We start from the raw sequence: 24,914 nt of genomic DNA, 5'->3' as shown, positions 1-24,914 counted from the left end.
TCATAATCACAACAGTGGGTGACCTGAATGGCCAGTGGTGGAAGATCGGTAAAATAAACCATGGCACAACCACAAATGGCATGCTCTGCAGCCTTTAAAAACCGTGTGCAGGCCGGGCGTGGTGGCTCAAGCCTGTAATCCCAGCATTTTGGGAGGCCGAGATGGGCGGATCGCGAGGTCAGGAGATCGAGACCATCCTGGCTAACAAGGTGAAACCCCGTCTCTACTAAAAAATACAAAAAACTAGCTGGGCGAGGTGGCGGGCGCCTGTAGTCCCAGCTACTCAGGAGGCTGAGGCAGGAGAATGGCGTAAACCCGGGAGGCGGAGCTTGCAGTGAGCTGAGATCCGGCCACTGCACTCCAGCCTGGGCGACAGAGCAAGACTCCGTCTCAAAAATAAAAAATAGGCTGGGCGCGGTGGCTCAAGCCTGTAATCCCAGCACTTTGGGAGGCCGAGATGGGCAGATCACGAGGTCAGGAGATCGAGACCATCCTGGCTAACACGGTGAAACCCCGTCTCTACTAAAAAATACAAAAAACTAGCCGGGCGAGGTGGCGGGCGTCTGTAGTCCCAGCTACTGGGGAGGCTGAGGCAGGAGAATGGCGTAAACCCGGGAGGCGGAGCTTGCAGTGAGCTGAGATCCGGCCACTGCACTCCAGCCCGGGCGACAGAGCGAGACTCCGTCTCAAAAAAAATAAATAAATAAAAAAATAAATAAAAAGAAAAAAAAAAAAGAAAAAAAAAAAAAAGAAAAAAAACTGTGTGCTTGGCCAGGTGCAGTGGCTCACACCTGTAATTCTAGCACTTTGGGAGGGTGGATTCCTTAAGGTCAGGAGTTCGAGACCAGCCTGGCCAACATGGCGAAACTCTGTCTCTACTAAAAATACAAAAATTAGCCAGGCGCGGTGGTGAATGCCTGTAATCCCAGCTACTCAGGAGGCTGAGGTGGGAGAATCGCTTGAACCTGGGAGGCAGAGGTTGCGGTGAGCTGAGATCGTGCCACTGCACTCCATCCTGGGCGACAGAGACCCTCTCTCTCAAAAAAATAATAATAATGTACTCAATGTTGAGAATGTTTACGTAAATGGGGAAATGCTTAGCGTGTAACACTTGGTTAAAACTGCACACACCAGTGCAGGCTGATACGACTGTGATGATGGAAACATTCTGCACCTGCCTGGTCCCTTATTCCATAGACAATAACCATAGGCTACTAATGAACACATGATGTCTTGGGCTAGCACAACTGAAGAACTGAATTTTACATTTTAACAAATCTAACATTTAAAGAGCTGCATTTGGTTAGTGACTTCTGTATTGAATTGCACAGGTACACTAAATCCCAAGTATGCTATGAAAAGGTGTGGGTGGCTGGGCGTGGTGGCTCATGCCTGTAATTCTAGCACTTTGGGAGGCCAAGGCAGGCAGATCACTTGAGGCCAGGAGTTCAAGACAAGCCCGGGGAACATGGCAAAACCCCGTTTCTTCAAAAAAATACAAAAACTTGCCGCATGTGGTGGTGCACACCTATAGTCCCAGCTACTCAGGAGGGTGAGGTAGGAGAGTCGCTTGAGCCAAAGTAGAGGACGCAGTGAGCTGTGATCACAGCGCTGCACTGCAGCCCAGGTAACAGACCCTGTCTCAAAAAAAAAAAAAAGGAAAAGAAAAAGGTATGAAAAACACATTAAACACATAAAAAATGGTGGAAAGAATATTCCAAAGTGTATACAGTAGTTTTCTCTGTTAGGCAGGTTATAGATTTAAATTTTCTCTCATTTTTCTGCTTTCAAATTCTCAATGAACAGATTTCTTCTCCATCAGAACAGCAGAGGAATATCAGGAGGAGAAAAAAAGGAGGTAAGAGGAGTGCCAGTGGAACTCAGGTTGGCAGGAAGAGCCCAGCGGGGCTCCCCTGGCTGAGCTGGCAGGAGTGGGAGTGGGGAGAATCTGCCTAGCACAGGGCTTGTTTTGACAGGAGTGTGGTGTGTGGGAGTTGGGTCTTCTCCAAGAGGCAGGGCAACCTAGCTGACACACTGCAAACTCGGCTTCGTTGTTGTGAGTGTGTGTGCACGTGGGTCCTACCATCTGTTGCCCACCTGGCAGGAAAGTGTTGTCTCTTCAGCTGTATTTGTTGGGTCTTCAGTGGATTTTGTTGTTTGAATTTCTCACTTGCTTCCCAGCCTGACTTCACCTGCTTCTCCCAGTTACCAACAACTTTTTCTTTTCTTTTCTTTTTTTTTTTTTTTTTTTGAGACGGAGTCTCGCTCTGTCGCCCAGGCTGGAGCGCAGTGGCCGGATCTCAGCTCACTGCAAGCTCCGCCTCCCGGGTTTACACCATTCTCTCGCTTCAGCCTCCTGGGTAGCTGGGACTACAGGCGCCCGCCATCTCGCCCGGCTAATTTTTTGTATTTTTTTAGTAGAGACGGGGTTTCACCGTGTTAGCCAGGATGGTCTTGATCTCCTGACCTCGTGATCCGCCCGTCTCGGCCTCCCAAAGTGCTGGGATGAGACAGTCTCACTGTGTCACCCAGGTTGGAGTGCAGTGGGGCAATCTTGGCTCACTGCAACCTCCACCTCCTAGCTTAAGTGATCCACCTTAGCCTCCCAAGTAGCTGGGACTACAGGTGTGTGCCACCATGCCTGGCTAATTTTTTTTTGAGACAGGGTTTCACTCCCATCACCCAGGCTGGAGTGCAGTGGTGCGCTCTCGGCTCACTACAACTTCTTCCTTCTGGGCTTAAGCGATCCTTCTGCCTCAGCCTTCTGAGCAACTGGGACTACAAGCACACATAAACACGCCTGGCTAATTTTTGTATTTTTAGTAGACATGGAGTTTCACCATGTTGGCCAGGCTGGTCTTGAACTCCTGACCTCAGGTGATCCACTGGCCTTGGTCTCCCAAAGTGCTGGAATTACAGACATGAGCCACTGCACCCGACCTAATTTTTGTATTTTTTTGCACAGACAGAGTCTCACTATATTGTTCAGGCTGGTCTCACAACTCCTGGGCTCAAGCGATCAGCCCACTTCCGCCTCCCAAAATGCTGGGATTACAGGCGTGAACCACCATGCCCGGACGCCAACCCCAACAACTTTTAGGAGACTTCAGCCAAGCTCTTTGGAAAGTAGGAGGAAGTTCCTGCAGGTGAGTCTCAGCAGACATCGGGGATGGAACCTAGGCTGGCTTATTCATTGTGGCTTTGCTGGTGTAGCAGTTTAGGAATTTGAGTTATTTGAAGTGGCAAGGATAAAGAAAGATGTAATTTTCCTAAATACATAGCTGGAGGCCTTTCAATTATTTTACTGCTAAGGAGGTCATAAGCAGTGGTTCTCAAGCTTTGGAGTGCCGAAGAATCACCTGGCTGCTTGTCAGAAGTGGAGATTCCTAGTGTTAAGCCCCAGTGATAATTTAATCAACCCCCTCATTTTATAGACAGGCCAGGGGAGGCAGAGGGCCAAGCCATGTGCCCAAGGGCACCAGCTGGTCAGCAGCGCAGGGATTAGGATCTGGGCATCTGATGTGGGTGTCTTTCACTAATTGCCTTGCCTCTCAATTTGCCTGTGTCAGTTGTTTGCCTTAAAGGAAGTGTTAGACAAAAAGGGCTCCGAGGTTTTTTCCCACCACCAACCAATTCTCCATCACCAACTGGATGTCCGACAATTCAATTCTGACACTACCCACAATTAGCATACACCCCACAGGTTAAGGACTTGGTCCTACAAGACTGCCCACAGTTCTGACACCAGCTACAAATGGGGTGTCCAGGCTACCCATACTTCTGCCCAACTGGGTATAAATTTGGAGGTTCCCATGAAGCCTTCTTCCTATTGGGCTTTTTTGTTTTGTTTTGTTTGAGACAGGGTCTTGCTCTATTGCCCAGGCTAAAGTGCAGTGCTACAATCTTGGCTTACTGCAACCTCTACCTCCTGGGCTCAAGCAGTCCTCCCACCTCAGCCTCCTGAGTAGCTGGGACAACACAGCTACCATGCTCAGCTAATTTTTAAGTTTTTTGGCAGAGACAGGGTCTCACTATATTGCCCAGGCTGGTCTTGAACTCCTAGATGCAAACTGATCCTCCTGCCTTGGCCTCCCAAACTGTTGGAATTACTGGCATGGGCCACTAGGCCCACACTCCTATCAAGTTTGATAATTTGCTAGAATAACTCAGACTCAGGAAAGTGCTCTACTCACCACTGCAGTTTATTATACAGGATGAGAATGAACAGCCAGATGAAGTATATAGGTGAGGTCTGGAAGGGTCCTGAGTGTGGTAGCCTCTGTCCCCATAGACTTGGGGGGGCAAGGGGGTTTGGGTTTTTGTGAAGGTTTCATTACATAGGTATGATAGATTAAATCACTGGTCCATGGCGATTGAACTCCATCTCTGGCCCGTCTCCCCACCCTGGAGGCTGGGAGGGAAGGGCTGAAAGTCCTGTCCCTCTAATCATGTGGTTGGTTTTCTGGCACCCAGTCCCCATCCTGAAGCTATCTAGGGCTCCCCTATGATAAGCGATGGTCTCTCATTAGCACACAAAAGACAGTAAATTCCAAGGGTTTTAGGAGCTCTGTGCCAGGAATACAAAAGCCAAATAAGTAATTAATAGTTAATTGAGACAGGATCTTGCTTTTGCACACCTAGGCTGGAGTGCAATGGCATGATCCCAGCTCACTCCAGCCTCGACCTCCCAGCCGTGATTCCCCTGCCTCAGCTGCCTGAGTAGCTGGAACCACAGGCACGCGACACCACGCCCAGGCAATTTTTTGATTTTTTAGAGATGGGATCTTGGTATGTTGCCCAGGCTGGTCTTGAACTCCTGGGCTAGAATGATCCTCTTGCCTCAGGCTCCCAAAGTGCTGGGATTACAGGGGTGAGTCATATTTTTTTTATTACAACACATGGGGTATTTGCAATTTTTTTTTGGAAAATACCACTGCATTGCAGACAAAATAAGCCTTTATAATGATAATGCTTATTCCGGTCATCTCTAGCTCAGTTGTCTATAGACGGCTCAAGGGCACACATCGGACCCTGTTGGTACAGGAGGGCTGGGATGTGGGGGGAATGGTGACTGGGAAATGGGCAGGTTTTCCTTCCCATGACTCAGGACCTTGAACTTCAAATTCAAGGGGCCAATAATGGAGCACAATTGCAGAGTGGTAACAAAACTGTGAGCCTGCTAGAGACAACCTGACGGGGTGTTCGATACAGGGAGGGTTCAGCCTGCTGCAGACAGTGCCCTTAGGCACCCAGTGAGCTTAAAAAATGTGTTCCGCCGGGCATGGTGGCTCATGCCTGTAATCCCAGCACTTCGGGAGGCCGAGGCGGGTGGATCACCTGAGGTCGGGAGTTTGAGACCAGCCTGACCAACATGGAGAAACCCTGTCTCTACTAAAACTACAAAATTAGCCGGGCATGGTGGCACATGCCTGTAATCCCAGCTACTAGGGAGGCTGAGACAGGAGATACGCTTGAACCTGGGAGGTAGAGGTTGCGGTGAGCCGAGATCGTGCCATTGCACTCCAGCCTGGGCAACAAGAGCGAAACTCCGTCTCAAAAAAAAAAAAAAAAAAGTGTTCCGTTTGTCAGTTGGGGTGCCTCAAACTCTGGCAGGCCCAGGTTATAATGCAAATGTGTTCAGTAGAAGGCATGAAATCATTCAGAGATGAATAGGGCTGCTCAGTGGGCCTGGGAGAGGAGGGCTCTGCCCAGTAAGACTCCTGCACACCCTCAGGAGATCTGGCCACACCTCCCACTGAGATAAGGTACTCACAGGAGGTTCAAGGCACAGCCTGGGCCTACAGGCCCAGGGACAGCTCAGCATATGGGGCAGTTTGAAGACAGGCAACTCCATAACTTCCGCCAGAAAATCCAGACATTGAGTGTAATTCGTTTTGGTGTCTTCACATTTCAAGCTCATTTATCCAGATCAGGAACCATTTATTTTGCATCTAACAAGTCGAGGCCTGTGCAGCATCCTTCTAACATATGGCCTGTTCATGCCCTGCCTCTGAGCATCTGTTACAGCCATGTTTTGGGAGGAGACTGACTCAGTCAGTTTCTCATCGTCAGCTGGCGGGGCAATCCCACTGTGCAGCTGCTTGAGGAGGGGCACGTGGCCTGGCCCAGCCCCCTTGGCTTCCCCGGCCCCTCAAAACCTGCTTTTTAGAGAAAGAAAGGGGGGCACCTGGCAGGCTACTTGTGAGTCACTCATCTCCTGGGAAATGCTCCAGATGCCACTTGGAGGAGATCACGCTGGAAAGCTCCCTGATGCCCAGCAAGCCCATCACCATGGCAACCTATCCATCCTGAGCTGCTCCTCCCTTGGGCCTCCAGAAAGGAGGCTGACTGGGGTGACGCAAGTTTCTCTGAGGTGAGGCTCATCTCTCATCGAAACAAAGCTATCTTGAACTATTTCAGATAAATAGATATAATGAATAATATAAGAAATACCTGTGCCACAGCCAGGCACGGCGTCTTATGCCTGTAATCCCAGCACTTTGGGAGGCTGAGGCGGGTGGATCACTTGAGGTCGGGAGTTTGAGATCAGCCTGACCAACATGGAGAAACCCTGTCTCTACTAAAAATACATGAAATTAGCCGGCCGAGGTAGCGCAAGTCTGTAATACCAGCTACTCGGGAGGCTGAGGCAGGAGAATTGCTTGAACCCAGGAGGTGGAGGTTGCGGTGAGCTAAGATCGTGCCATTGCACTCCAGCCTGGGCAACAAGAGGGAAACTCCATCTCAAAAAAAAAAAAAAAAAATCTGTGTCACTACCTCCCAATTTAAGATATAAAACCACAGCTGTAAATAAAGCTCCTTTTTTGTTTGTTTAACAGGGGTCTGGCTCTGTCGCCCAGGCTGGAGGGCGGTGGTGTGATCTTAGCTCACTGCAACCTCTGCCTCCTGGACTCAAGCCATCCTCCCACCTCAGCCTCCCCAGTAGCAGAGACTATAGGCACACACCACCATGCCTAGCTAATTTTTTTTTGTATTGTTTTTAGCGATGGGGTTTCACTGTTACCCAGGCTGGTCTCAAGCTCCTGAGCTTAAGGGATCCTCCTGCCTCAGCCTCCAAAAGTGCTGGAATTACAGGAGTGAACCACTGTGCCTGGCCCAGAGCTCCTTTTTTTAATGGGGGGGACAGGGTCTTGCTCTGTTGCCGAGGCTGGAGTACAGTGGCGTGATCCTGGCTCACTGCAACCTCCACCTTCTGGGCTCAAGCCATCCTCCCACTTCACCCTCCTGTACCTGGGACCACAGGTGTGCACCACCATGCCCAGCTCACTTTTTTTTCCCCTATTTTTTTGCAGAGACAGAGTTTCACTATGTTGCCCAGGCTGGTTTTGAACTCCTGAACTCAAGGGATCCTCTTGCCTTGGCCTCCCAAAGTGCTGGGATTACAGGCATGAGCCACGCGCCTGGCCCAAAGCTCTTTTTTGATCTCTTATCATATGGCATTCCTTACCCAATGCTGAGCTTAAGGTTTATCACTATATATATACATACATGCATGTTCTGACCCACAGATCATAAAACCATTTTAAAGTGTATAGAATTATACATCACAAGGGTGGGCAACCAATACCACTATATTTGCATGTTTTAAAATCTGTACAACTGGGATTGTATGGCAGGTCTTTCGCAATTTGATTTTTGCATCAATGCTGCTTACAAGGTTCGTCTGTGTTGATGCACATAGCCGCCCGCTTGTGCATTTCACTGCCAAATCGTATACCATTCTGTGACTGCTTTACAATTGACCCATTCTCCTGGCAGGCACTGGGCTGTGAAGGTGTTCACGACATGCCACCCCAAAATATGCCACTCTGGCCTATTGACTATTTTGAGTTAAAGGCACCTGTGGCCTGGTGAGGTGGCTCATGCCTGTAGTCCCAGCACTCTGGGGGGCTGAGGTGGGAGGATTGCTTGAGTTCGAGACCAGCCTGGCCAACATGGTGAGACCCTGTTATTAAAAAGAACAAAAAAATTATCTGGGCGTGGTGATATGTACCTATAGTCTTAGCTACTTAGCAGACTGAATGTGAAGATCACTTGAGCACAGGAAGTTGAGGATGCAGTGACCTATGATCGCACCACTGCACTCCAGCCTAGGAGACAGAATAAGAACCTGTCTCTTAAGAAAAGGCACCTGAAAAACAGGTGTAAGGACACTCTGACCGTCCTTCTTTTTCTTTAAAAACAGATGAAATTGTCATGTGAAATGAAACCTTCTTTTTTTTTTTTTTTTTTTTTTTGAGATGGACTCTCACTCTGTCACCCAGGCTGCAGTGCAGTGGCGTGATCTCGGCTCACTGCAAGCTCCACCTCCCGGGTTCACGCCATTCTCCTGCCTCAGCCTCCCGAGAAGCTGGGACTACAGGTATCCGCCACCACACCTGGCTAATTTTTTGTATTTTTAGAAGAGACGGGGTTTCACCATGTTAGCCAGGATGGTCTCGATCTCCTGACCTTGGGATCCGCCCACCTCAGCCTCCCAAAGTGCTGGGATTACAGGCGTAAGCCACCGTGCCCGGCCTATTTTTTTTGATACGGAGTGTGTCACTCTATCACCCAGGCTGGAGTGCAGTGGCATAATCTCGGCTCACTGCAACCTCTGCCTCCTGGGTTCAAGTGATTCTCCCGCCTCAGCCTCTGGAGTAGCTGGGATTGCAGGCGTGTGCCACCACGCCTGGCTAATTTTTGTGTTTTTGGTAAATATGGGATTTCACCATGTTGGCCAGGCTGGTCTCAAACTCCTGACCTCAGGTGATCTGCCTGCCTCAGCCTCCCAAAGTGCTGGGATTATAGGCATGAGCCACCATGCCCAGCCAATGTATCCTTCTTTTTTTCTTTTGAGATAGAGTGTTGCTCTGTTGCCCAGGCTGGAATGCAGTGGCATAATCTTGGCTCACTGCAAGCTCTGCCTCCTGGGTTCACACCATTCTCCTACCTCGGCCTCCTGAGTGGCTGGGAATAAAGGCGCCTGCCACCACGCCTGGCTAATTTTTTTGTATTTTTAGTAGAGACAGGGTTTCACCCTGTTAGCCAGGATGGTCTCGATCTCCTGACCTCATGAACCGCCCGCCTCAGCCTCCCAAAGTGCTGGGATTACAGGTGTGAGCCACAGCGCCTGACCCAATGTATCCTTCTTATACCAGAAGGAAAGAGATGCTCTTATCACCAAGGAGGGGAAGTTAAAGGCTGAGAGAAATCTGTGTGAACCTTGTTAACAAACCTGTATCTTCCCACTTTTTCAACCAATGTAACTCCCCTAGCTCAGGCCCTTTCATCTTGTCACACTTACTACTCTTTGCCCAACTCAGTATATGAGCTTTCAACTCTTGTTTCTTTGGGTCTTCATGTTTCTTGTGAGGACACCCACGTACATGTAAATAAATAAATAAATAAATAAATAAATAGAGTAGAAGAAAAATTTTTCCTCCTCTACAGTAGTTTCCAAGTTTTTATAATTATCAATACAGGTTAAGCTTTCTTTTTTTTTTTTTTTTTTTTTTTTTTGAGACGGAGTCTCGCTCTGTCGCCCAGGCTGGAGTGCAGTGGCCGGATCTCAGCTCACTGCAAGCTCCGCCTCCCGGGTTTACGCCATTCTCCTGCCTCAGCCTCCCAAGTAGCTGGGACTACAGGCACCCGCCAACTCGCCCGGCTAGTTTTTTGTATTTTTTAGTAGAGACGGGGTTTCGCCGTGTTAGCCAGGATGGTCTCGATCTCCTGACCTCGCGATCCACCCGTCTCGGCCTCCCAAAGTGCTGGGATTACAGGCTTGAGCCACCGCGCCCGGCCCAGGTTAAGCTTTCAAATCCAAAATGCTCCAAAATATGAAACTTTTCGAGTGCCAACATGATGCTAAAAGGAAATGCTAATTGGAGCATGTTGGATTTCAGATTTTTGGATTTGGGATGCTGGATCAGTCTAATGCAAATATTCCAAAATCCAAAGAAATCCGAAATCTGAGACACTTCCTGTCCCAAGCATTTCAGATAAGGGATACTTTTTCTTTTCTTTTTTTAAATAGAACACTTCATGAATTTGCATGTCATCCTGTATTAGTCCATTTGCACACTCCTGATAAAGACATACCTGAGACTGGGAAGAAAAAGAAGTTTAATTGGACTTAACAGTTCCACATGGCTGGGGAGGCCTGAGAATCATGGCAGGAGGCGAAAGGCACTTCTTACATGGTGGAGGCAAGAGAAAATGAGGAAGATGCAAAAGCAGAAACCCCTGATAAATCCAACAGATCTCGTGAGACTTATTCACTACCATGAGAACAGTATGGGGGAAACCACCGCCATGATTCAAATATCTCCCATCAGGTCCCTCCCATACACGTGGGAATTATGGGAGTACAATTCAAGATGAGCTTTGATTGGGGACACAGCCAAACCATATCACATCCTTGTGCAGAGGCCATGCTAATGTTCTCTGCATCATTTTTTTTTAGTATATGTGCTGCCAAAGTGAGCACCAGATGAGGGGTACTTAACCTGTACTCCTGTCTCTTTGTGCACATGCTGATGCTTCTCCAAGATGTATTTCAGGAGTACAGTTGCTGCATCCGGGGCCAGGTACAACTCCAGATTTATTAGACATTATCAAAGTGCTCTGTAAAGTGGCACTAATTTATACTCCTACAAGTTTGGCTGTCTTGGGGAAGGAGGACTCAGGGGCACAATTTAATTACAGTAACGTGGATGGTGTATTTCACTTAATAAAGTGTTGTGAGCTAGGCAGAGCAGGATTATTCACCATCCTCAGCAATCTTTCCAAGGTGAGGAATCCGAGACGCAGGGGAGGAGGGATTTAGCCGGATCCCAGAGATAGGAGGGTTAGAGGCAGGATGTCAAGTCATGTGTCTGACCTGATAGCACTCTCCTTACGTTAGTTTCTCTCCCTCCTCCTCCCTAGCACAGCCACCTTGTACCTTATATGAGCACAGACTCAGCCTATGCATCATCTTTCTGAGACCACAAACAATGAAAGCTGGCTGCATAGCAGGGAGAGAGGCCCCAAGGAGGGGCTCTGTGGTGCGACCCTGCTGGACTTCTCCATCCCAGTTTCCTTGTTGGGGTCAACTGGCTGTGCACGAAGATTGCATCTGGTAGTATTTTTGGACTTAAGCTGCTCTAGGAGGGCATAAACAAAAGCAATAGTAAAAAAGACTTAGCAGGCTGGGCGTGGTGGCTCACACTGATTGCTTGAGCTCAGGAGTTGGAGACCAGCCTGGGCAACATGGTGAAACCCCATCTCTACCAAAAATATAAAACTTAGCCAGGCATGGTGGTGCATGCCTGTAGTCCCAGCTACGCAAGAGGCTGAGGTGGCGGGATTGCTTAAGCCCAGGGAGGCTTAGGCTGCAGTGAGCTAAGATCGCTCCACTGTACTCCAACCTGGGCCACAGAGCGAGACTCTGTCTCAAAAGAAGAAGTAGCAGAAGAGGCCAAGACGGGAATCTCCAGCCCAGAGAAGGCGGGGCAGGGGAGTGGCACTCAATGTCCCTGAGTTGCAAAACCTCCCACACACCAAGTGGCTGCAGTCATCTGGGTATCTCCTCCCTTCACTCCCTAACCCCAAGTAGTGTCTCAAAGGGAAGAAGGCAACACCCTCCACTCAGAAACGCTCAGCACAGAAACGTGACCATGGAGCAGAGCTTAGATGTGGGTGACACCTGGCCACTAGGCCTGTCTGAAGCAAGGCTGGAGTCCTAGGTAAGGACTTCTCAGTAGCACCCCCTCTCCTCTGCAGAGAGTGGGTCAGAAGCTGCCCTAGACTGGGCAGTACCAGAGCTGAGGCCAGGGTGCCTCAGCTAAGCTCATCTCATTTTGTGTCAAGAACTCTTGACACAAAAATTCGGTACCAGCAGGCAGGTGCCATTCTCTTCATCTGCAAGAACCTTCTCAACCTTTGGTTTTTCTGTCTCCTTGCCCTCAGGTCTTTCCTTCCCAACATGGCGCTGGGATCCAGGGGGTGAAGAGAGGCTGTTTAATCTTGCTCCCTCCCACATCCTGCCCCCCAGCCATGCCATGTGTGTGCAGCCCTGGCTGTGTTACCGGATGACCTCAGGCAAGTTTCCTCCTCTGAAAGGGCAGAGGATCTAACAAGATAGCGTGCCAGGAAGCACCTGGCACACAGGACCAACCAATCGTTTGCTGATGAAGCTAAAAACTTCTGATCCTTCCCAGGAGCCCACCATTCTCAGCCCAATTCCTGTTTGTTCACCTGTGCTTTTTGGTAATTAAAAAAGTCGTAAGTCTTACCCAACATGCCTGAGCAATTCCAGATCTGGCTAAGGACTGATACCAAAAAGCAGAAGACTGCTCTTAAAAGTCTGTTCTAGGCCCTTTCCACCACCCCGTGTCAGACCGCAGACCACATCACACCACACCACACCACATTACGCCACACCACACACTCCCATCTCGCCACACCAACCACACCACCTCTGTTCTCCTGCCACGAGGCAGCATGGCACCTGGAAAGCCTGGTACCATGCCCAGGTACCAGAAGCACCATCACTCCACTCCTGCCCAGGAGGTCTCCTAGCCTTCGCAGTGCCAGCCACTCAGCTAACCTGTACTACCCAGTTCTGAAGTCAGGTGCCAGCTAAGTGTCTGTCAGGCCTTAGCCCAGCACCTTTGTATGGGCGCTGACAGTGTACAGCTCACTCAGGATTTCCTTCTTAATGTGGCCCCTTTTGCCCCTAGAGACCTTATGCAGAGTTCCTAATTAGAGCACTGCGTTCCTCAGAAAATAGGTGAGCAGAGCACATCAAGAGGCTTATTTTATTTTTGACATTATCCTGTTTTAGGACAGCTTTTTTCAGTAATGAGAAGGTACCAGATGCCCTGGAAATCTGACACACCCATTTGGGACTTGAAGAGGACAAGAGCAAGGCCAGGAAAGTCAACTCCAGGGGAGTCTCTGGACTCCGCAGGACCAGCTAAGGTGTCCTTGGACTGTCGTTGTCAGCCATTCACACCACAGCAGGGGACAAGCACTGTGCCCTGCAGAAGGCTGCCAAACACCTCTTAGCACTGACTCACTCTTTCCACTTCCCACTTCCTGCAAACAGTTTCCTTGACAATTTCCAACTCCTGGATAAAGGGACATCACTTCCTTTGGGAGTTAGATAGATGAGTTTTCACTAAATGTGGATGTGAGAGCTAGATAAAATATTAGTCACTTTGGGCAGGATAGTGTCTGTCATGGTTCAAATCAGACTTGTAATTAAAAAAAAGGTGATTTTTTTTTTTTTCCTGAGACGGGGTCTTGCTCTGTCGCCCAGGCTGGAGTGCAAGGGCACAATGACAGCTTACTATAGCCTTGACCCCCCGGGCTCAAGGGATCCTCCCACCTCAGTCTCCCAAGTAGCTGGGATCACAGCCATGTACCACTATGTCCAGCTAATTTTCAATTTTTTTGTAGAGACAGGGTCTCGCTATATGTTGCCCAGGCTGGTCTCAAACTCCTGGCCTCAAGCGATCTGCCTGCCTCAGCCTCTCAAAGTACTGGGATTACAGGTGTGAGCCACCGTGCCTGGCCAAAAAGGTGATTCTTGATTGAAGGCAAACACACTTTAATCAGTCCCACCCACCAGCCTGGTCTCAGTGGGTCCACTAAGAAAGGCTAGGCATTTGCTGAGGAGGCTCAGTCCTTTAAGCATGAGGTAGGAAGAGGGTGGGACAGGTAGCAATGCTGGCAGAGAAGGCAGGTCCCACTGAGGGCACAGATGGGCTCAGGCAGCACAGATGACCAACAGGAATACCCAAGAGTGGTCCATCCCCTTCTTGGCACCCCCATGGACACCCACCTGCTTGGTCCTCTGCCTGGGTCACTGGCTGGTGCCAAAGGCCTGCTCCCTTCTGCAGCCACAGCACCCAGCCCTTGGGGATGGTCAGGCAGGGCTTAAGAAGACTCCTGCCTCCTGGGGCCTGGCTTACACGTACAAGAAACAGCCACCCATTTGCAGATACCCACTGCCAATGCCCAAGGACCCTGTCTTGCTGGCCAATTCCCCTGTCCCTTGAATTTGATCCACACCAGTAAGAAGTAAAAAGAAGGGGCCAGAGGAAGTCCTTCAGAGTCTGGGAAGATGAGGTGACACAGAATCTGCAAAGCTTGGTTTCCAAGTTGTTAAAACAGGCATAGTTAAGACCAGCCTGGGCAACACAGTGAGTCCCCATCTATACAAAAAATTTAAGTTAGCTGGGTGCAGTGGCATATACCTGTGGTCCCAGCTGCTTGGGAGGCTGAGGTGAAAGGATCTCTTGAGCCCAAGAGGTCGAGGCTACAGTGAACCATGATCATGCCACTGCACTAATTGGGCAACAGAGCAAGACTCTGTCTAAAAAAAAAAAGAAAATAAAAGAAAAACAGGCACAGGATCTTAGGAGCCAGAGAGGACCTCCTTCCTGGACCAGGGTCCCCTCTACCACACTCATGGCCATTGTGAGACTTGCAGGGTGGGGAGGTGAGCCCTGGGAGGCTGTCCACACTCTCCTAGAACAGCCTGAGCACATCAAAGTCCTTCCTTAGAGCCTCTAACAATTTTTTTTTTTTTTCCAGATGGAGCCTCACTTTGTCGCCCAGGCTGGAGTGCAGTGATGCGATCTTGGCTCACTGCAGCCTCCACCTCTTGGGTTCAAGTGATTTTCCTGCCTCAGCCTCCTGAGTTGTTGGGATTACAGGCGTGCAAACCACATCTGGCTAATTTTTGTATTTTTTTTTTTTTTTTTTTTTTTTTTTTTTTGAGACGGAGTCTTGCTCTGCCGCCCAGGCTGGAGTGCAGTGGCCGGCTCTCAGCTCACTGCAAGCTCCACCTCCCGGGTTCACGCCATTCTCCTGTCTCAGCCTCCCGAGTAGCTGGGACTACAGGCGCCCGCCTCGTCGCCCGGCTGGTTTTTTGTATTTTTTAGTAGAGACGGGGTTTCACCGTATTAGCCAGGATGGTCTCGATCTCCTGACCTCATGATCCGCCCGTCTCGGCCTCCCAAAGTGCTGGGATTACAGGCTTGAGCCACCGCGCCTGGCCTAATTTTTGTATTTTTAGTAGAGATGGGGTTTCACCATGTTGGTCAGGCTGGTTTTGAACTCCTGACCTCAGGTGAACCACCCACCTTGGCCTTCCAAAGTATTGGGATTACAGGCGTGAGCCACTGTGCCTGGCCTCCCTGTGACAATTTAGAAAACATTATGAAAAATTCAAATCTATATCGAAGTAGAGAGAATAGTAAAATAAATCTAATATACTCCTCTCCCAGCTTCAATAAACCCCACCCACTCCTCTGGGAAAATTTTATTTATTGAGATGGGGTCTCACTCTGGGACCACCTAATCTAATCTAACCTATCTAGTCTAATCTTATTACCTATCTATCTACCTACCTAATTACCTATCTGCCTCTCTGTGACCATTTTTTGTTTGTTTGTTTGTTTGTTTTAGATGGAGTCTTCTTTGTTGCCCCAGCTGAAGTGCAGTGGTGTGATCATGGCTCATTGCAACCTCTCAACCTCCTGGGCTCAACTGATCATCCCACCGCAGCCTCCCGAGTAGCTGAGACTACAGAAATGTGCCAGTGCAACTGGCTAATTTTTAAAACTTTATTTTTTTTTTAGAGATGGGGTCTCACTATGTTGCCCAGGCTAGTCTCAAACTCCTGGGCTCATGTGATTCTCCAGTCTTGGTCTCCCAAAGTGCTGGGATTATAGGCATGACCCACTGTGCCCAGCCTGGGGCAATTTTAAAGAACAAATAGAGAAAAGCCCGTTGGTTTATAACAAAGACTTGAATGTGCCAGGTACACTGGTTAGCTGACCTACTACATACTCCTAATTACCCCCATCCTTGCCTGTTTTCCATGACACTCACTTTTCCAGCCTTTCCTACAGGTAGAAGTAGTTCAATGACCCAGGTATGGCCACTGAAACATAAATGAAAGTCTGATATGAACTCTCATTGTAAGATGACACATGTGTACATAATACATACACACAGATGCATATGTATCAGCCAGAGGAAGCAGTTCATTAGTGAGATGAAGTGAGGTCAGTACAGGAGGCTTTTAAAGAGGTTCCATGTAGATCAAGAGAGTGACAGCTGAAGTCAAGGCAAACAGCACAAAGTGGCAAAGTGTGAGACTCCGAACTAGGGATCTACAAATTGGGAAACAGGGCACCTGTAACAGGATTGATGCAAATAGCCATGTATTCCCTGACAGGCAGCCAGAATCTGTCAAAAAAGACTAGACTAGAGGGGCTTTCTAAAAGACTCATGGAGAGGTAATGGGTGATTGTGTGGAAGTCAGATGTGGGCAGCAACACTGCTGGGAAAAGGGGCACCAGTCAAGAGACAGCAGAAAGGAACCAACCTTTCTCCAGAATTGTGACATTAACTGAAAACAGGTACAGATGGAGAAACCTGTGTGGGGGCTGGATCCTGAACAAGACAGGCAGGGCCCAAGCACACAGCTATGACTTTCACTGACACACCTGACTTCTCTCTTCATGGCTTGGAGCAAAACAGGAATAGCAAACCCACCTGTAAGAAGAACCCAGCAGGCTTTGCAGCTTTTGTCTTAATCCCTTAGGCTTCACAGGTGTTAACACTGGCTAAAAAGAAAAACCCTAACTTACCACGAACTCAGCACCATTCATTCTATTGGATTCCGGATCATTTTTCAAACAGCGACAGCGCCAGCTCACGTGTTGCTGAGATACTGGCTGCTGAGATGAAGAACTTTGTGAAACGCAATGGAAGAGGGACTCAGAACTCCAGAGAAAAGTTAGGGAAACAGTTGCCAAATGGTGGTGAATGACGGATGATGAGCCAGAGAGTACCATGTGGGAGGACATTCACATCAAATCTTGGCTGCTACCTCTTGAAGGTCTGGATGTCCTCTCATCAAAATACTGGCAGCTCTTAGGTTATTCTTTTTTTGTTTTTGAGACAGGGTCTCACTCCCTTTGCCCAGGTCAGAGTGAAATGGCACGATCTTGGCTAACTGCAGCCTCAACTTCCAGGGCTTAAGTGATCCTCCCACCTTAGTTGCCTGAGTAGCTGGGACTACAGGCACGCACCACCATGCCTGGCTAATTTCTTTTTGTATTTTTGGTGAAGACTGAGTTTCATCTTGTTGCCCAGGCTGATCTTGAACTCCTGAGCTCAAGCAATCCACCTGCCTCAGCCTCCCAAAGTGCTGGGATTACAGGTATGAGCCACCTCGCCTACCTTCCTCTGTTATTCTTATGTCCCATTTGGGACCATAACTAAGATCTCGCAGGCCGCCTGTTGTGACGCTGGCCTGAAATGCTCTATAATCACTTAGAATTATTTATCAGAGGGGATGTGAATAGACACTGTGTTCAAATTTAACTTGTAAACTACCTTTCAGAGTAATAAGATCCATAGCCCATAACCATCTAGTGTTGACAGTCGGGTCTTTGCTGCTATGAATTCTCACCACATTAGAGGCCTCGATTGGGAGACCTGCCATAAACTAGTACTCATACCCGCCGGGTGTGTTGTTAGCTTACTCCACCCGTTGGAGGTACTGGTGTTATTCATGCCATTTGCAGACCAGAAAATGGAGGCACAGAAAAATGACCTGTGGTCAGGGCCACAGAGCTGGTCCAGCAAGAAATGGAATGCAGTCTTAGGGATCCTGTCATCACCCAAACCTGTCATGTTACTCGAGTAACACACGTGCACACGCAGGCACACACACCAGGAGCAGGTTGTGGAGTTTCCTGCTTTATTAATATGAATGCTCTCTATCCCCCTTTCCCTCTTCACTGAAGATTTGTTACTCTCCTCCCTGCTGTTCTGCAAAGAATGTCTAACTCTCAGCAGGAAGTTTGGAATTTACATTTTCTTATGAGTATAAAAAAGAAAATCCTTCAGAATATTCTCTGACAAACTAAAAATTAATGAACTATTGAAGTGGGAGCATATCTGAATTTAACTTTTCTTTGGGAAGAGGAAAAAGGCTGAAGGGAAAAATAGCTAATTCAGCAATACTGTATCCTTCTTTTCAGCCTTACATGGCATCAGTAGGAATCCATTCAGGAGAGAGATCAGGAGAGAAGCCCGAGTGGAAATGAGAACAAGCTGCAAAGGGGCCTCGCATTCCAGTTACTCTAGTGAGCCACCTCCTCTAGGTCTTCGGGACAAGGCTGGCTGCAGAAAGAGCCTCTTGGTCCCAGAAAATTCACACCCAGGTTGGTCAGCTCTCTTCACCATGCCTGGCAAGACCTCTGCCAACCTGGACAGACCTGGGATGTGCTGTCTTGAACTGGGTGGGACTTTGCAGCAGAATAAAAGGAAGGTGAGTGAGGTCGTCATCTTCATCATCCTCTCACAGGACCAACTTTTATTTTATTTATTCATTTAAGGACAAATTTTTAAAAGTAAAGTGAATGAAACCATTTGTGATTAAGATACATAGACAGAACTTCAATGTAGAAAAAAAAAAGACCTTGCTGGGAAACAGATGATGAGAAACACTGGAAAACATTTCACAGACGCACAAAAAGCTCACATTGTAAACAGGATTAAGCTGCTCTTGATTTTGCCCGTAACATCAAGGTTTCATTTTGCTCAGCCTGAGATCTCGCTCAATTTCAAACTGCCTGTGATCCACTCGGTCGAGGAAGGCTTTCCGTTCAATGTACCTAGAAGAAGATGAAAACAGTGTTTGTCAGTAGAATCCAGTAGGAGAAACTCCTTCCCTGCATGGTCCCGTGCCCCAGGGATAAACTAAGTTACAGTAAATGGTGCCGAGAGTGACCACCCATGACTCTTCCAGTACAATCCAAACCACTCACATTTGGTCTAAACAAGGATGGTGAAAATAAAAGGAAGGCAACAGCTTATCAAAGGGAAAGTATACCAGAGGCTGGGTGGCAGGAAGATGCTACAATTTTCTAACAGGACTTTAAGGTAAGAAGAAAGAACACAGGTTTACACAAGCGTGGGTTCAAGTCCTAGCTCTAGCTCACTTATTAGCTGGGCAAAGGAATGAACATCTTAGAGCCTCACTTTTCTATACAGCAGCATGGTGATGCTGTATTTCTTGGCTTTAGTGGTGTGTTGAATTGGTGGGTAAGAGTAAGCTATGCCTCCTGCGTACATACATCAAAACGTGAAAAGGGGGCATGTGGTAATGAAGGAAAGAAGACAGTAAAAATGACCTCACAGGGCTGCTGTGAAGATGAAGTGAGCTGAGGTTCATAAACTGCACACTTGAGAAGCGATTTAACTGCTCTGAGCTCTTTTCTTCCCCCCTCACCCTTTTCTCCTCTCCGTGGTATCCTCCACCCTGTTTGGGTCTAGGTTGCTTCTGCTAAGATGACAGGAGAACTCTTTCCCTAAATTCCTCTAAGAGAATGAGGTTAAGGCCTCTGTGGCCTGTAGTCCACATACAGGATCCCCTTGAAAGGTGGACACTCTGCTCCCAAATCTGGTTGGGTTCAGCAAACTTTCCCTCTGTCCTCCAGGCAGGATGGGAAAGCAGGACGGGAAAGCAGCAAGGGCTGAAGCACAGGCGTGCTTGCTGGGAGCGAGGCTGGCTGCTTAATGAGACACAGCTGCATCTTAATGCACCTCCTCGCCATTAAGTGTGCTGCGATTTGCCTGGGGGGAGGAGATCTCTGCTGCTAATTAATCTATTGAGAGAGCAAAAATTGCCACCGAAAATGGGAGACATAATTGAATCTCTGCACTAATTTTTCTTTTGTTGCACTGTGGAAAATGTGCATCTGTCATTACAAAGTCATTACATTTATAGTGAGAATGCTACGGGGTTCAGGAACCTGTGTTCCCCTGCTGAGTCCAGGGCCTTGCTTTCCCTCCCAGCGGCATCCTGGGAAGTACCATCCATCATCCTACCTCATTTCCAGCTAGGCCTGACTACCTTGACACTTCTGGAGGGCTGGCCAGAAATGTACAGGCTCTGAGGCCAGAGGGCTGGAGGTCTGAGTCCTGTCATTTGCTGTCTGTGTGACTCTGGGCAAGTCACTTAACCTTGCTAGTTCTGTTTCCTAATTTGTAATAATGATAATAAATAATGGCTAGTCGACTCCATTCTGAAGGACTGTTGTGTGGATTAAATAAAATAGTGTCTACATCACACTGGGCACAGAAAAGATGCTCAATAAAATGGCAGGTAATATTGTCACCATGGTTTTAGGAAGCCAGCTTCTAACAGGCTCCTGAGGATAGTAGATGGCCCAAGTCTGGACTTACGGTTTCAGCAGTGAGGAACCAAAACACCTGGTCTGGCTCAGATACTAAGCTGCTGTGTCAAAACCGTCAATGAGGCCAGAATGGCTGGAAACACAATGACAGGGCCTGCTCTCAGGTTTGATAAAAGTCCCTGGGGTTAGGGTTGTCAGATTCAACAAATAAAAATACAGGCTGCCTGGTTGAATTCGAACTTCAGAGTCCCTGGCAGTCTTTAGATAAAAAGAGAAAAAGGGGAGACAGGTAGGGAAGTGTAGACATCTAACAACAAACTCACTTCCCACCTCCCACTAAGAGACCCGTGATTCTCAAGTGGGGGCTGCTAACCAAAATGGCCTGAGAGGCCATTTTGAGGTTCACTACATTTTGAGGTTCACTACAACTGGTCATCTTTCCACCCCAGCCCCACCAGCCCCAGGGAGGCTCACTGCCATGGGGACCAGGATTTTGACAGCACTGAACTTTAACTGTCCCTTGGAAGTGCTAGCAGAAAAAAGAGAGGTGAGCCTCAGCATGAGATCTTGCTGTGCTGTTGTTGGCCCGGGGGTGTAAGAGGAATTTAGGGTATGTTTCAAGAGCCATCTTCCAGTGCTACCTGTCTGGGAGATCAGGTGGAGGAAAGGAGTAAGTATGTGGCTTTAAGCATTTGGGGTCTTTCTTCCTGACTTTGTTTTTCTGAGACAGGGCCTTGCTTTGTTGCTCAGGCTGGAGTGCAGTGGTGCGAACACAGTTCACTGCGGCCTTGACCTCTCAGGCTCAAACAATCCTCCTGCTTCGGCCTCTCAGGTAGCTGGGACCACAGGCACATACCACTTGGCTAATTTTAAATCTTTTGTAGAGATAGGGTCTCTCCATGTTGCCCATGCTGGTCTTGAACTCCTGGGCTCAAGCGATCCTCCCACCTTGGCCTCCCAAGTGCTAGGATTACAGGTGAGAGCCATTGGGCCCAGCCCTGACTTTCCTGTAAATAACAAGTGACACTTAAATAGGGATGCTAACTGGGTATGAATAAAGGTCCTGCACGTTCCCAGAAGCTGTGTTGGGTCCAGCTAACCTTGAGACTATCAAGAGTGAAGCCCAGGTTGGGTGCTAAACAGGCAGGTGCAGTCGGAGTTCAGGTTTAGGGAGGCCTCAGGCAGCAACGAGGGGCACATGTGCAGGATGCAACTGAATTCTCAAGGGCAACCCAGACAAAGGCCATCAAGGCAGGTCTGGCGACTATTCCCCGATTCACAGCTATCTGCAGCTGCTAACAGGATGCCTGTGATGGCCTTGGTTTACTGCCAAGAGCTGACCATGAACAAAACTACGTGATATACTCTCCCACTGCCAAGAGACAGAAAAGGTGCTAAGGATGACAGTAGCTCTGACATTTAGTTTTTGTGTGACTTTGGGCAAGATACTTAATTTTCTGTGCCTTTTTTTTCCTTCTCTGTAAAACAGGAATAACAATTACAATAACCCTCTGGCAATACAATGAAACTGTGAGAAGTGCTTTGTATACAATAAAACAAAAAAATAGCTATGGAAGTTGTCATGGGCTTGGGGTTCTTGCTTCGCATTTCTTCTTCTTTTTTTTTTTTGGCATTTTTAGTAGAGATGGGGTTTTGCCATGTTGGTCAGGCTGGTCTTGAACTCCTGGCCTCAAGTGATCTGCCTGCCTCAGCCTCCCGAAGTGCTGGGACTACAGGCGTGAGTCATTCTGCCCGGTCTTGCTTCACATTTCTTCTGACTTGACTTTACCTCTACAGACCCTCAAAACCCAGGGCAACTGGAACAGAGACCGAGAGACTAAATATCCCCAAAAGAGGAAGGGCTCATTAGGAAGGCCACCTCCTCAAAGGTGGCCACTGAGACTCAGGACGTTTTCATGCACTTTAAGTGGGTCGTGGTCCCAGAACAGACCCACCTGAGGACAAGTGCAATGGGAATCATGGCTCTTGCTCTTGATGTGTCCGGGTGCTTTTCTGGCCTGTGAGCAGTCCTTTTGGGGGCCCAGCATGACTCAGCCCAGTCCACAGGGAAGCCCAGTAGTGGGGGGTGCATCATCCCTTTCTGCTCCCATTGCCTTCTGTGGCCCAATTAAGAGGCTCTTCACTTTCTTTAATAAAATATGCTAAGAACCTAAGGGATTTTCTAGTTTTTCCTTTTAGAACCAGGTTAGGCACAACAGGCTCTGACATCTTTTGAATCTTCCAACCCAAATTATTTATCTGCCACCAATTTCCCTGAGATCTAGGCCAATGAAGAGGGAGGGAGAAATGGAAGAGGACAAGAGAAGGGTAGAAAATGCTACTAGTGAACATGTCAGTACAAGGTGAGCATCCCAAATCCAAAAATCTGAAATCTGAATTCCTCCAAAATCAGAAACCTTTAAAGCACTAACAAGACACAAGTGGAAAATTCCACACCTGACGCCTTTGCTTTCTGATGGTTCAATGTACACAAGCTTTGTTTCAAGCACACAATTATTTAAAATACTGCATAAAATTACCTCCAGGTTTTGTGTATAAAGCACATATAAAACAAATGAATTTTGTGTTTAGACTTGGGTCCCATCCCCAAGATTGCTGATGATGTAAAAGCAAATATTACAAAATTGAAAAAGGTATGAAATCCAAAACACTTCCAGTCCTAAGCATTTCAGATAAGGGATATTCAACCTGTATCTGGGCACCCACGCTGCAGGAGGACAGAGGGCCTCTGAGGGTGGTAAGGTCCAACAGAGTGCTGATCAGATGTGGTCACCCTGGCTGAAATCCCTGAGATGCCTCCTGCACCGCTGGTCAGGAAAAGGGAGAGCATAGGGAAGTGGAGGGAAACCTGAGGCAGTCACTAAGGACACACTAAGGCTGCATTATCATCACGCTGCCCAAAGCCAGCATTCTGTTCCCCAAGTGACCATTCAAGGCAGCACAGACACAGGACAAAAAGTGGGTAAATGCATTTTCCAATACCACAAAGCAATGGGCTATGGAAGCACTCCGAGGCTAGAATAAGGCTCTGGGAATGATGTACAGAGATATGGACTTTGCTATCCTGAGAAATGCAGTTGAAAGAAGCAGTTTGCCCAATAATACATCTCCCCTCTTCCGGAGGATTTAACTTGCAAACATCTCAAGGGTTAGACTGGAAGGGCGGTGATTCTAATTAAGTTTCTTCTCCACTGCCTTCTTCCCCTATCACCTCCAGGTTGTGCTGGTTCTGAAAGAGTGACTCTGAGGGGTCATGAAAATAGATTTTTTTAGAGAAAGAAAATTATTTTCTCCAGTCCCTCCTTCATGTCTCTCCAACTCACAAAAACACCTGGTCTCCAATGGTAACTTCAATGGATTGGTCAGACAGCAGCGCTGGCATCAGCCAGTATTTCTCTTCTCTGTGCATGGATTCCTCCTCCTAAGTCAGTCGGCCCTTGCCTTAGCACTCCTAGATGCGAAGCTGCTGCTGCTGATCACCACCAAGATACCTGTGTAATGGGTTACAGGACTGCAGGGCTGACTCTGATCCTGGAATGCTGTACTGGGCCCTGGGAGTCTGGAGCTCAGAGGAAAAGCAGTAGTTCTTTGCCGGACAGATGACTGTCTCCAGTACAGGTACTTCAACCAACTCTTCTGACTGAAATGACGCCTGGATGGAAACATCATTCTGACGTATTATGCTCTTCTTTTCTGGGCAGTTAATTCTAATCCTACTAGACTGCCAAACAAAAGCTATGACTATCTGCTAGCTAGTGGGATGGGTGTTTAGACACTGCCATGGTGCAGCACCTGCTCTGGGCTGGTAACAGAATAGGGAACAAGATGTTGCCCTCAGGGGCTTACCATAGATGAACAAAACATGACAACATGCATCAGATGACAGTAAATGTCACGGAGAAAACCAAACAGGGTAATGTGACTGAGGGTTCCTTGGGTTGGGAGTACTCTAGAATGCCATCCGTGTAGAGCCCTGGATGACAAACCAGAGCCTCCCGGGGGAGGAGCACTACACAGAGACAGTGAGGCTGGCCTGCAGCGAGCTGGGGGAGAAGAGGACAGAGGTAGGCAGGGGACAGCTCGGAGAGGGCCTGGCTAACACTGATTTGAAGGGCTACCGGGGGGTGTTCCGCAGGGAAGAGATGAAAATTGGTATTTTTAAATGACTGCTTCTGCTGCTGGGTGGAGAATGGATGAAAGGGTACAGAGGTAGAAGCAGGGAGCGGAGGAGATGTCTGCGGCCTGTACTGGGGTGGTGGTAGTGGGGCTGCACGAATATAAATGAGCTGAAGTATTTTGTGATGGAACCATCAACTGAAATTGTGGGATGTTGGTGGAAAGACAGGAAATCAAGGATGAAGCCCAAGTTTTTCTTTTTTTCTTTTTGAGACGGAGTTTCGCTCTTGTTGCCCAGGCTGGAGTGCAATGGCATGATCTCGGCTCATTGTCACCTCTGTGTCCTGGGTTCAAGAAATTCTCCAGCCTCAGCCTCCCAAGTAGCTGGGATTACAGGTGCCCACCACCATGCCCGGCTAATTTTTGTATTTCAGTAGAGACGGGGGTTTCACCATGTTGGCCAGGATGGTCTCGAACTCCTGACCTCAGGTGATCTGCCTGCCTCGGCCTCCCAAAGTGTTGGGATTACAGGTGTGAGCCACCATGCCCAGCCCCAAGTTTTTC

The 24,914-nt window shown here is 48.3% G+C and overlaps 1 protein-coding gene and 1 non-coding gene across 3 annotated transcripts in view; both read right to left on the bottom strand.

Moving 5' to 3' along the window:
- Positions 1-10,385: 10,385 nt before the first annotated feature.
- Positions 10,386-10,489, bottom strand: LOC115895320. The gene has a single exon (XR_004055531.1). It is a non-coding gene; the product is annotated as a U6 spliceosomal RNA (small nuclear RNA).
- Positions 10,490-17,877: 7,388 nt separating this feature from the next.
- The window catches only part of CFDP1 (craniofacial development protein 1), a 154,451-nt gene continuing 147,414 nt past the window's right edge, over positions 17,878-24,914 (bottom strand). The window contains exon 6 of one of the 2 annotated variants that reach the window (XM_030924407.1): positions 17,878-18,689. In XM_030924407.1, the coding sequence (XP_030780267.1) occupies positions 18,599-18,689 (91 nt within the window). In that variant the 3' untranslated portion in view covers positions 17,878-18,598. The remainder of the gene's footprint in view (positions 18,690-24,914) is intronic. The other variant, XM_010382975.1, reaches the window with a different exon arrangement.

The sequence above is a fragment of the Rhinopithecus roxellana genome, chromosome 20, assembly GCF_007565055.1.
Source record: "Rhinopithecus roxellana isolate Shanxi Qingling chromosome 20, ASM756505v1, whole genome shotgun sequence".
Classification (NCBI taxonomy): Eukaryota; Metazoa; Chordata; class Mammalia; order Primates; family Cercopithecidae; genus Rhinopithecus; species Rhinopithecus roxellana.
This window is presented reverse-complemented; position numbering and strand designations above follow the sequence as displayed.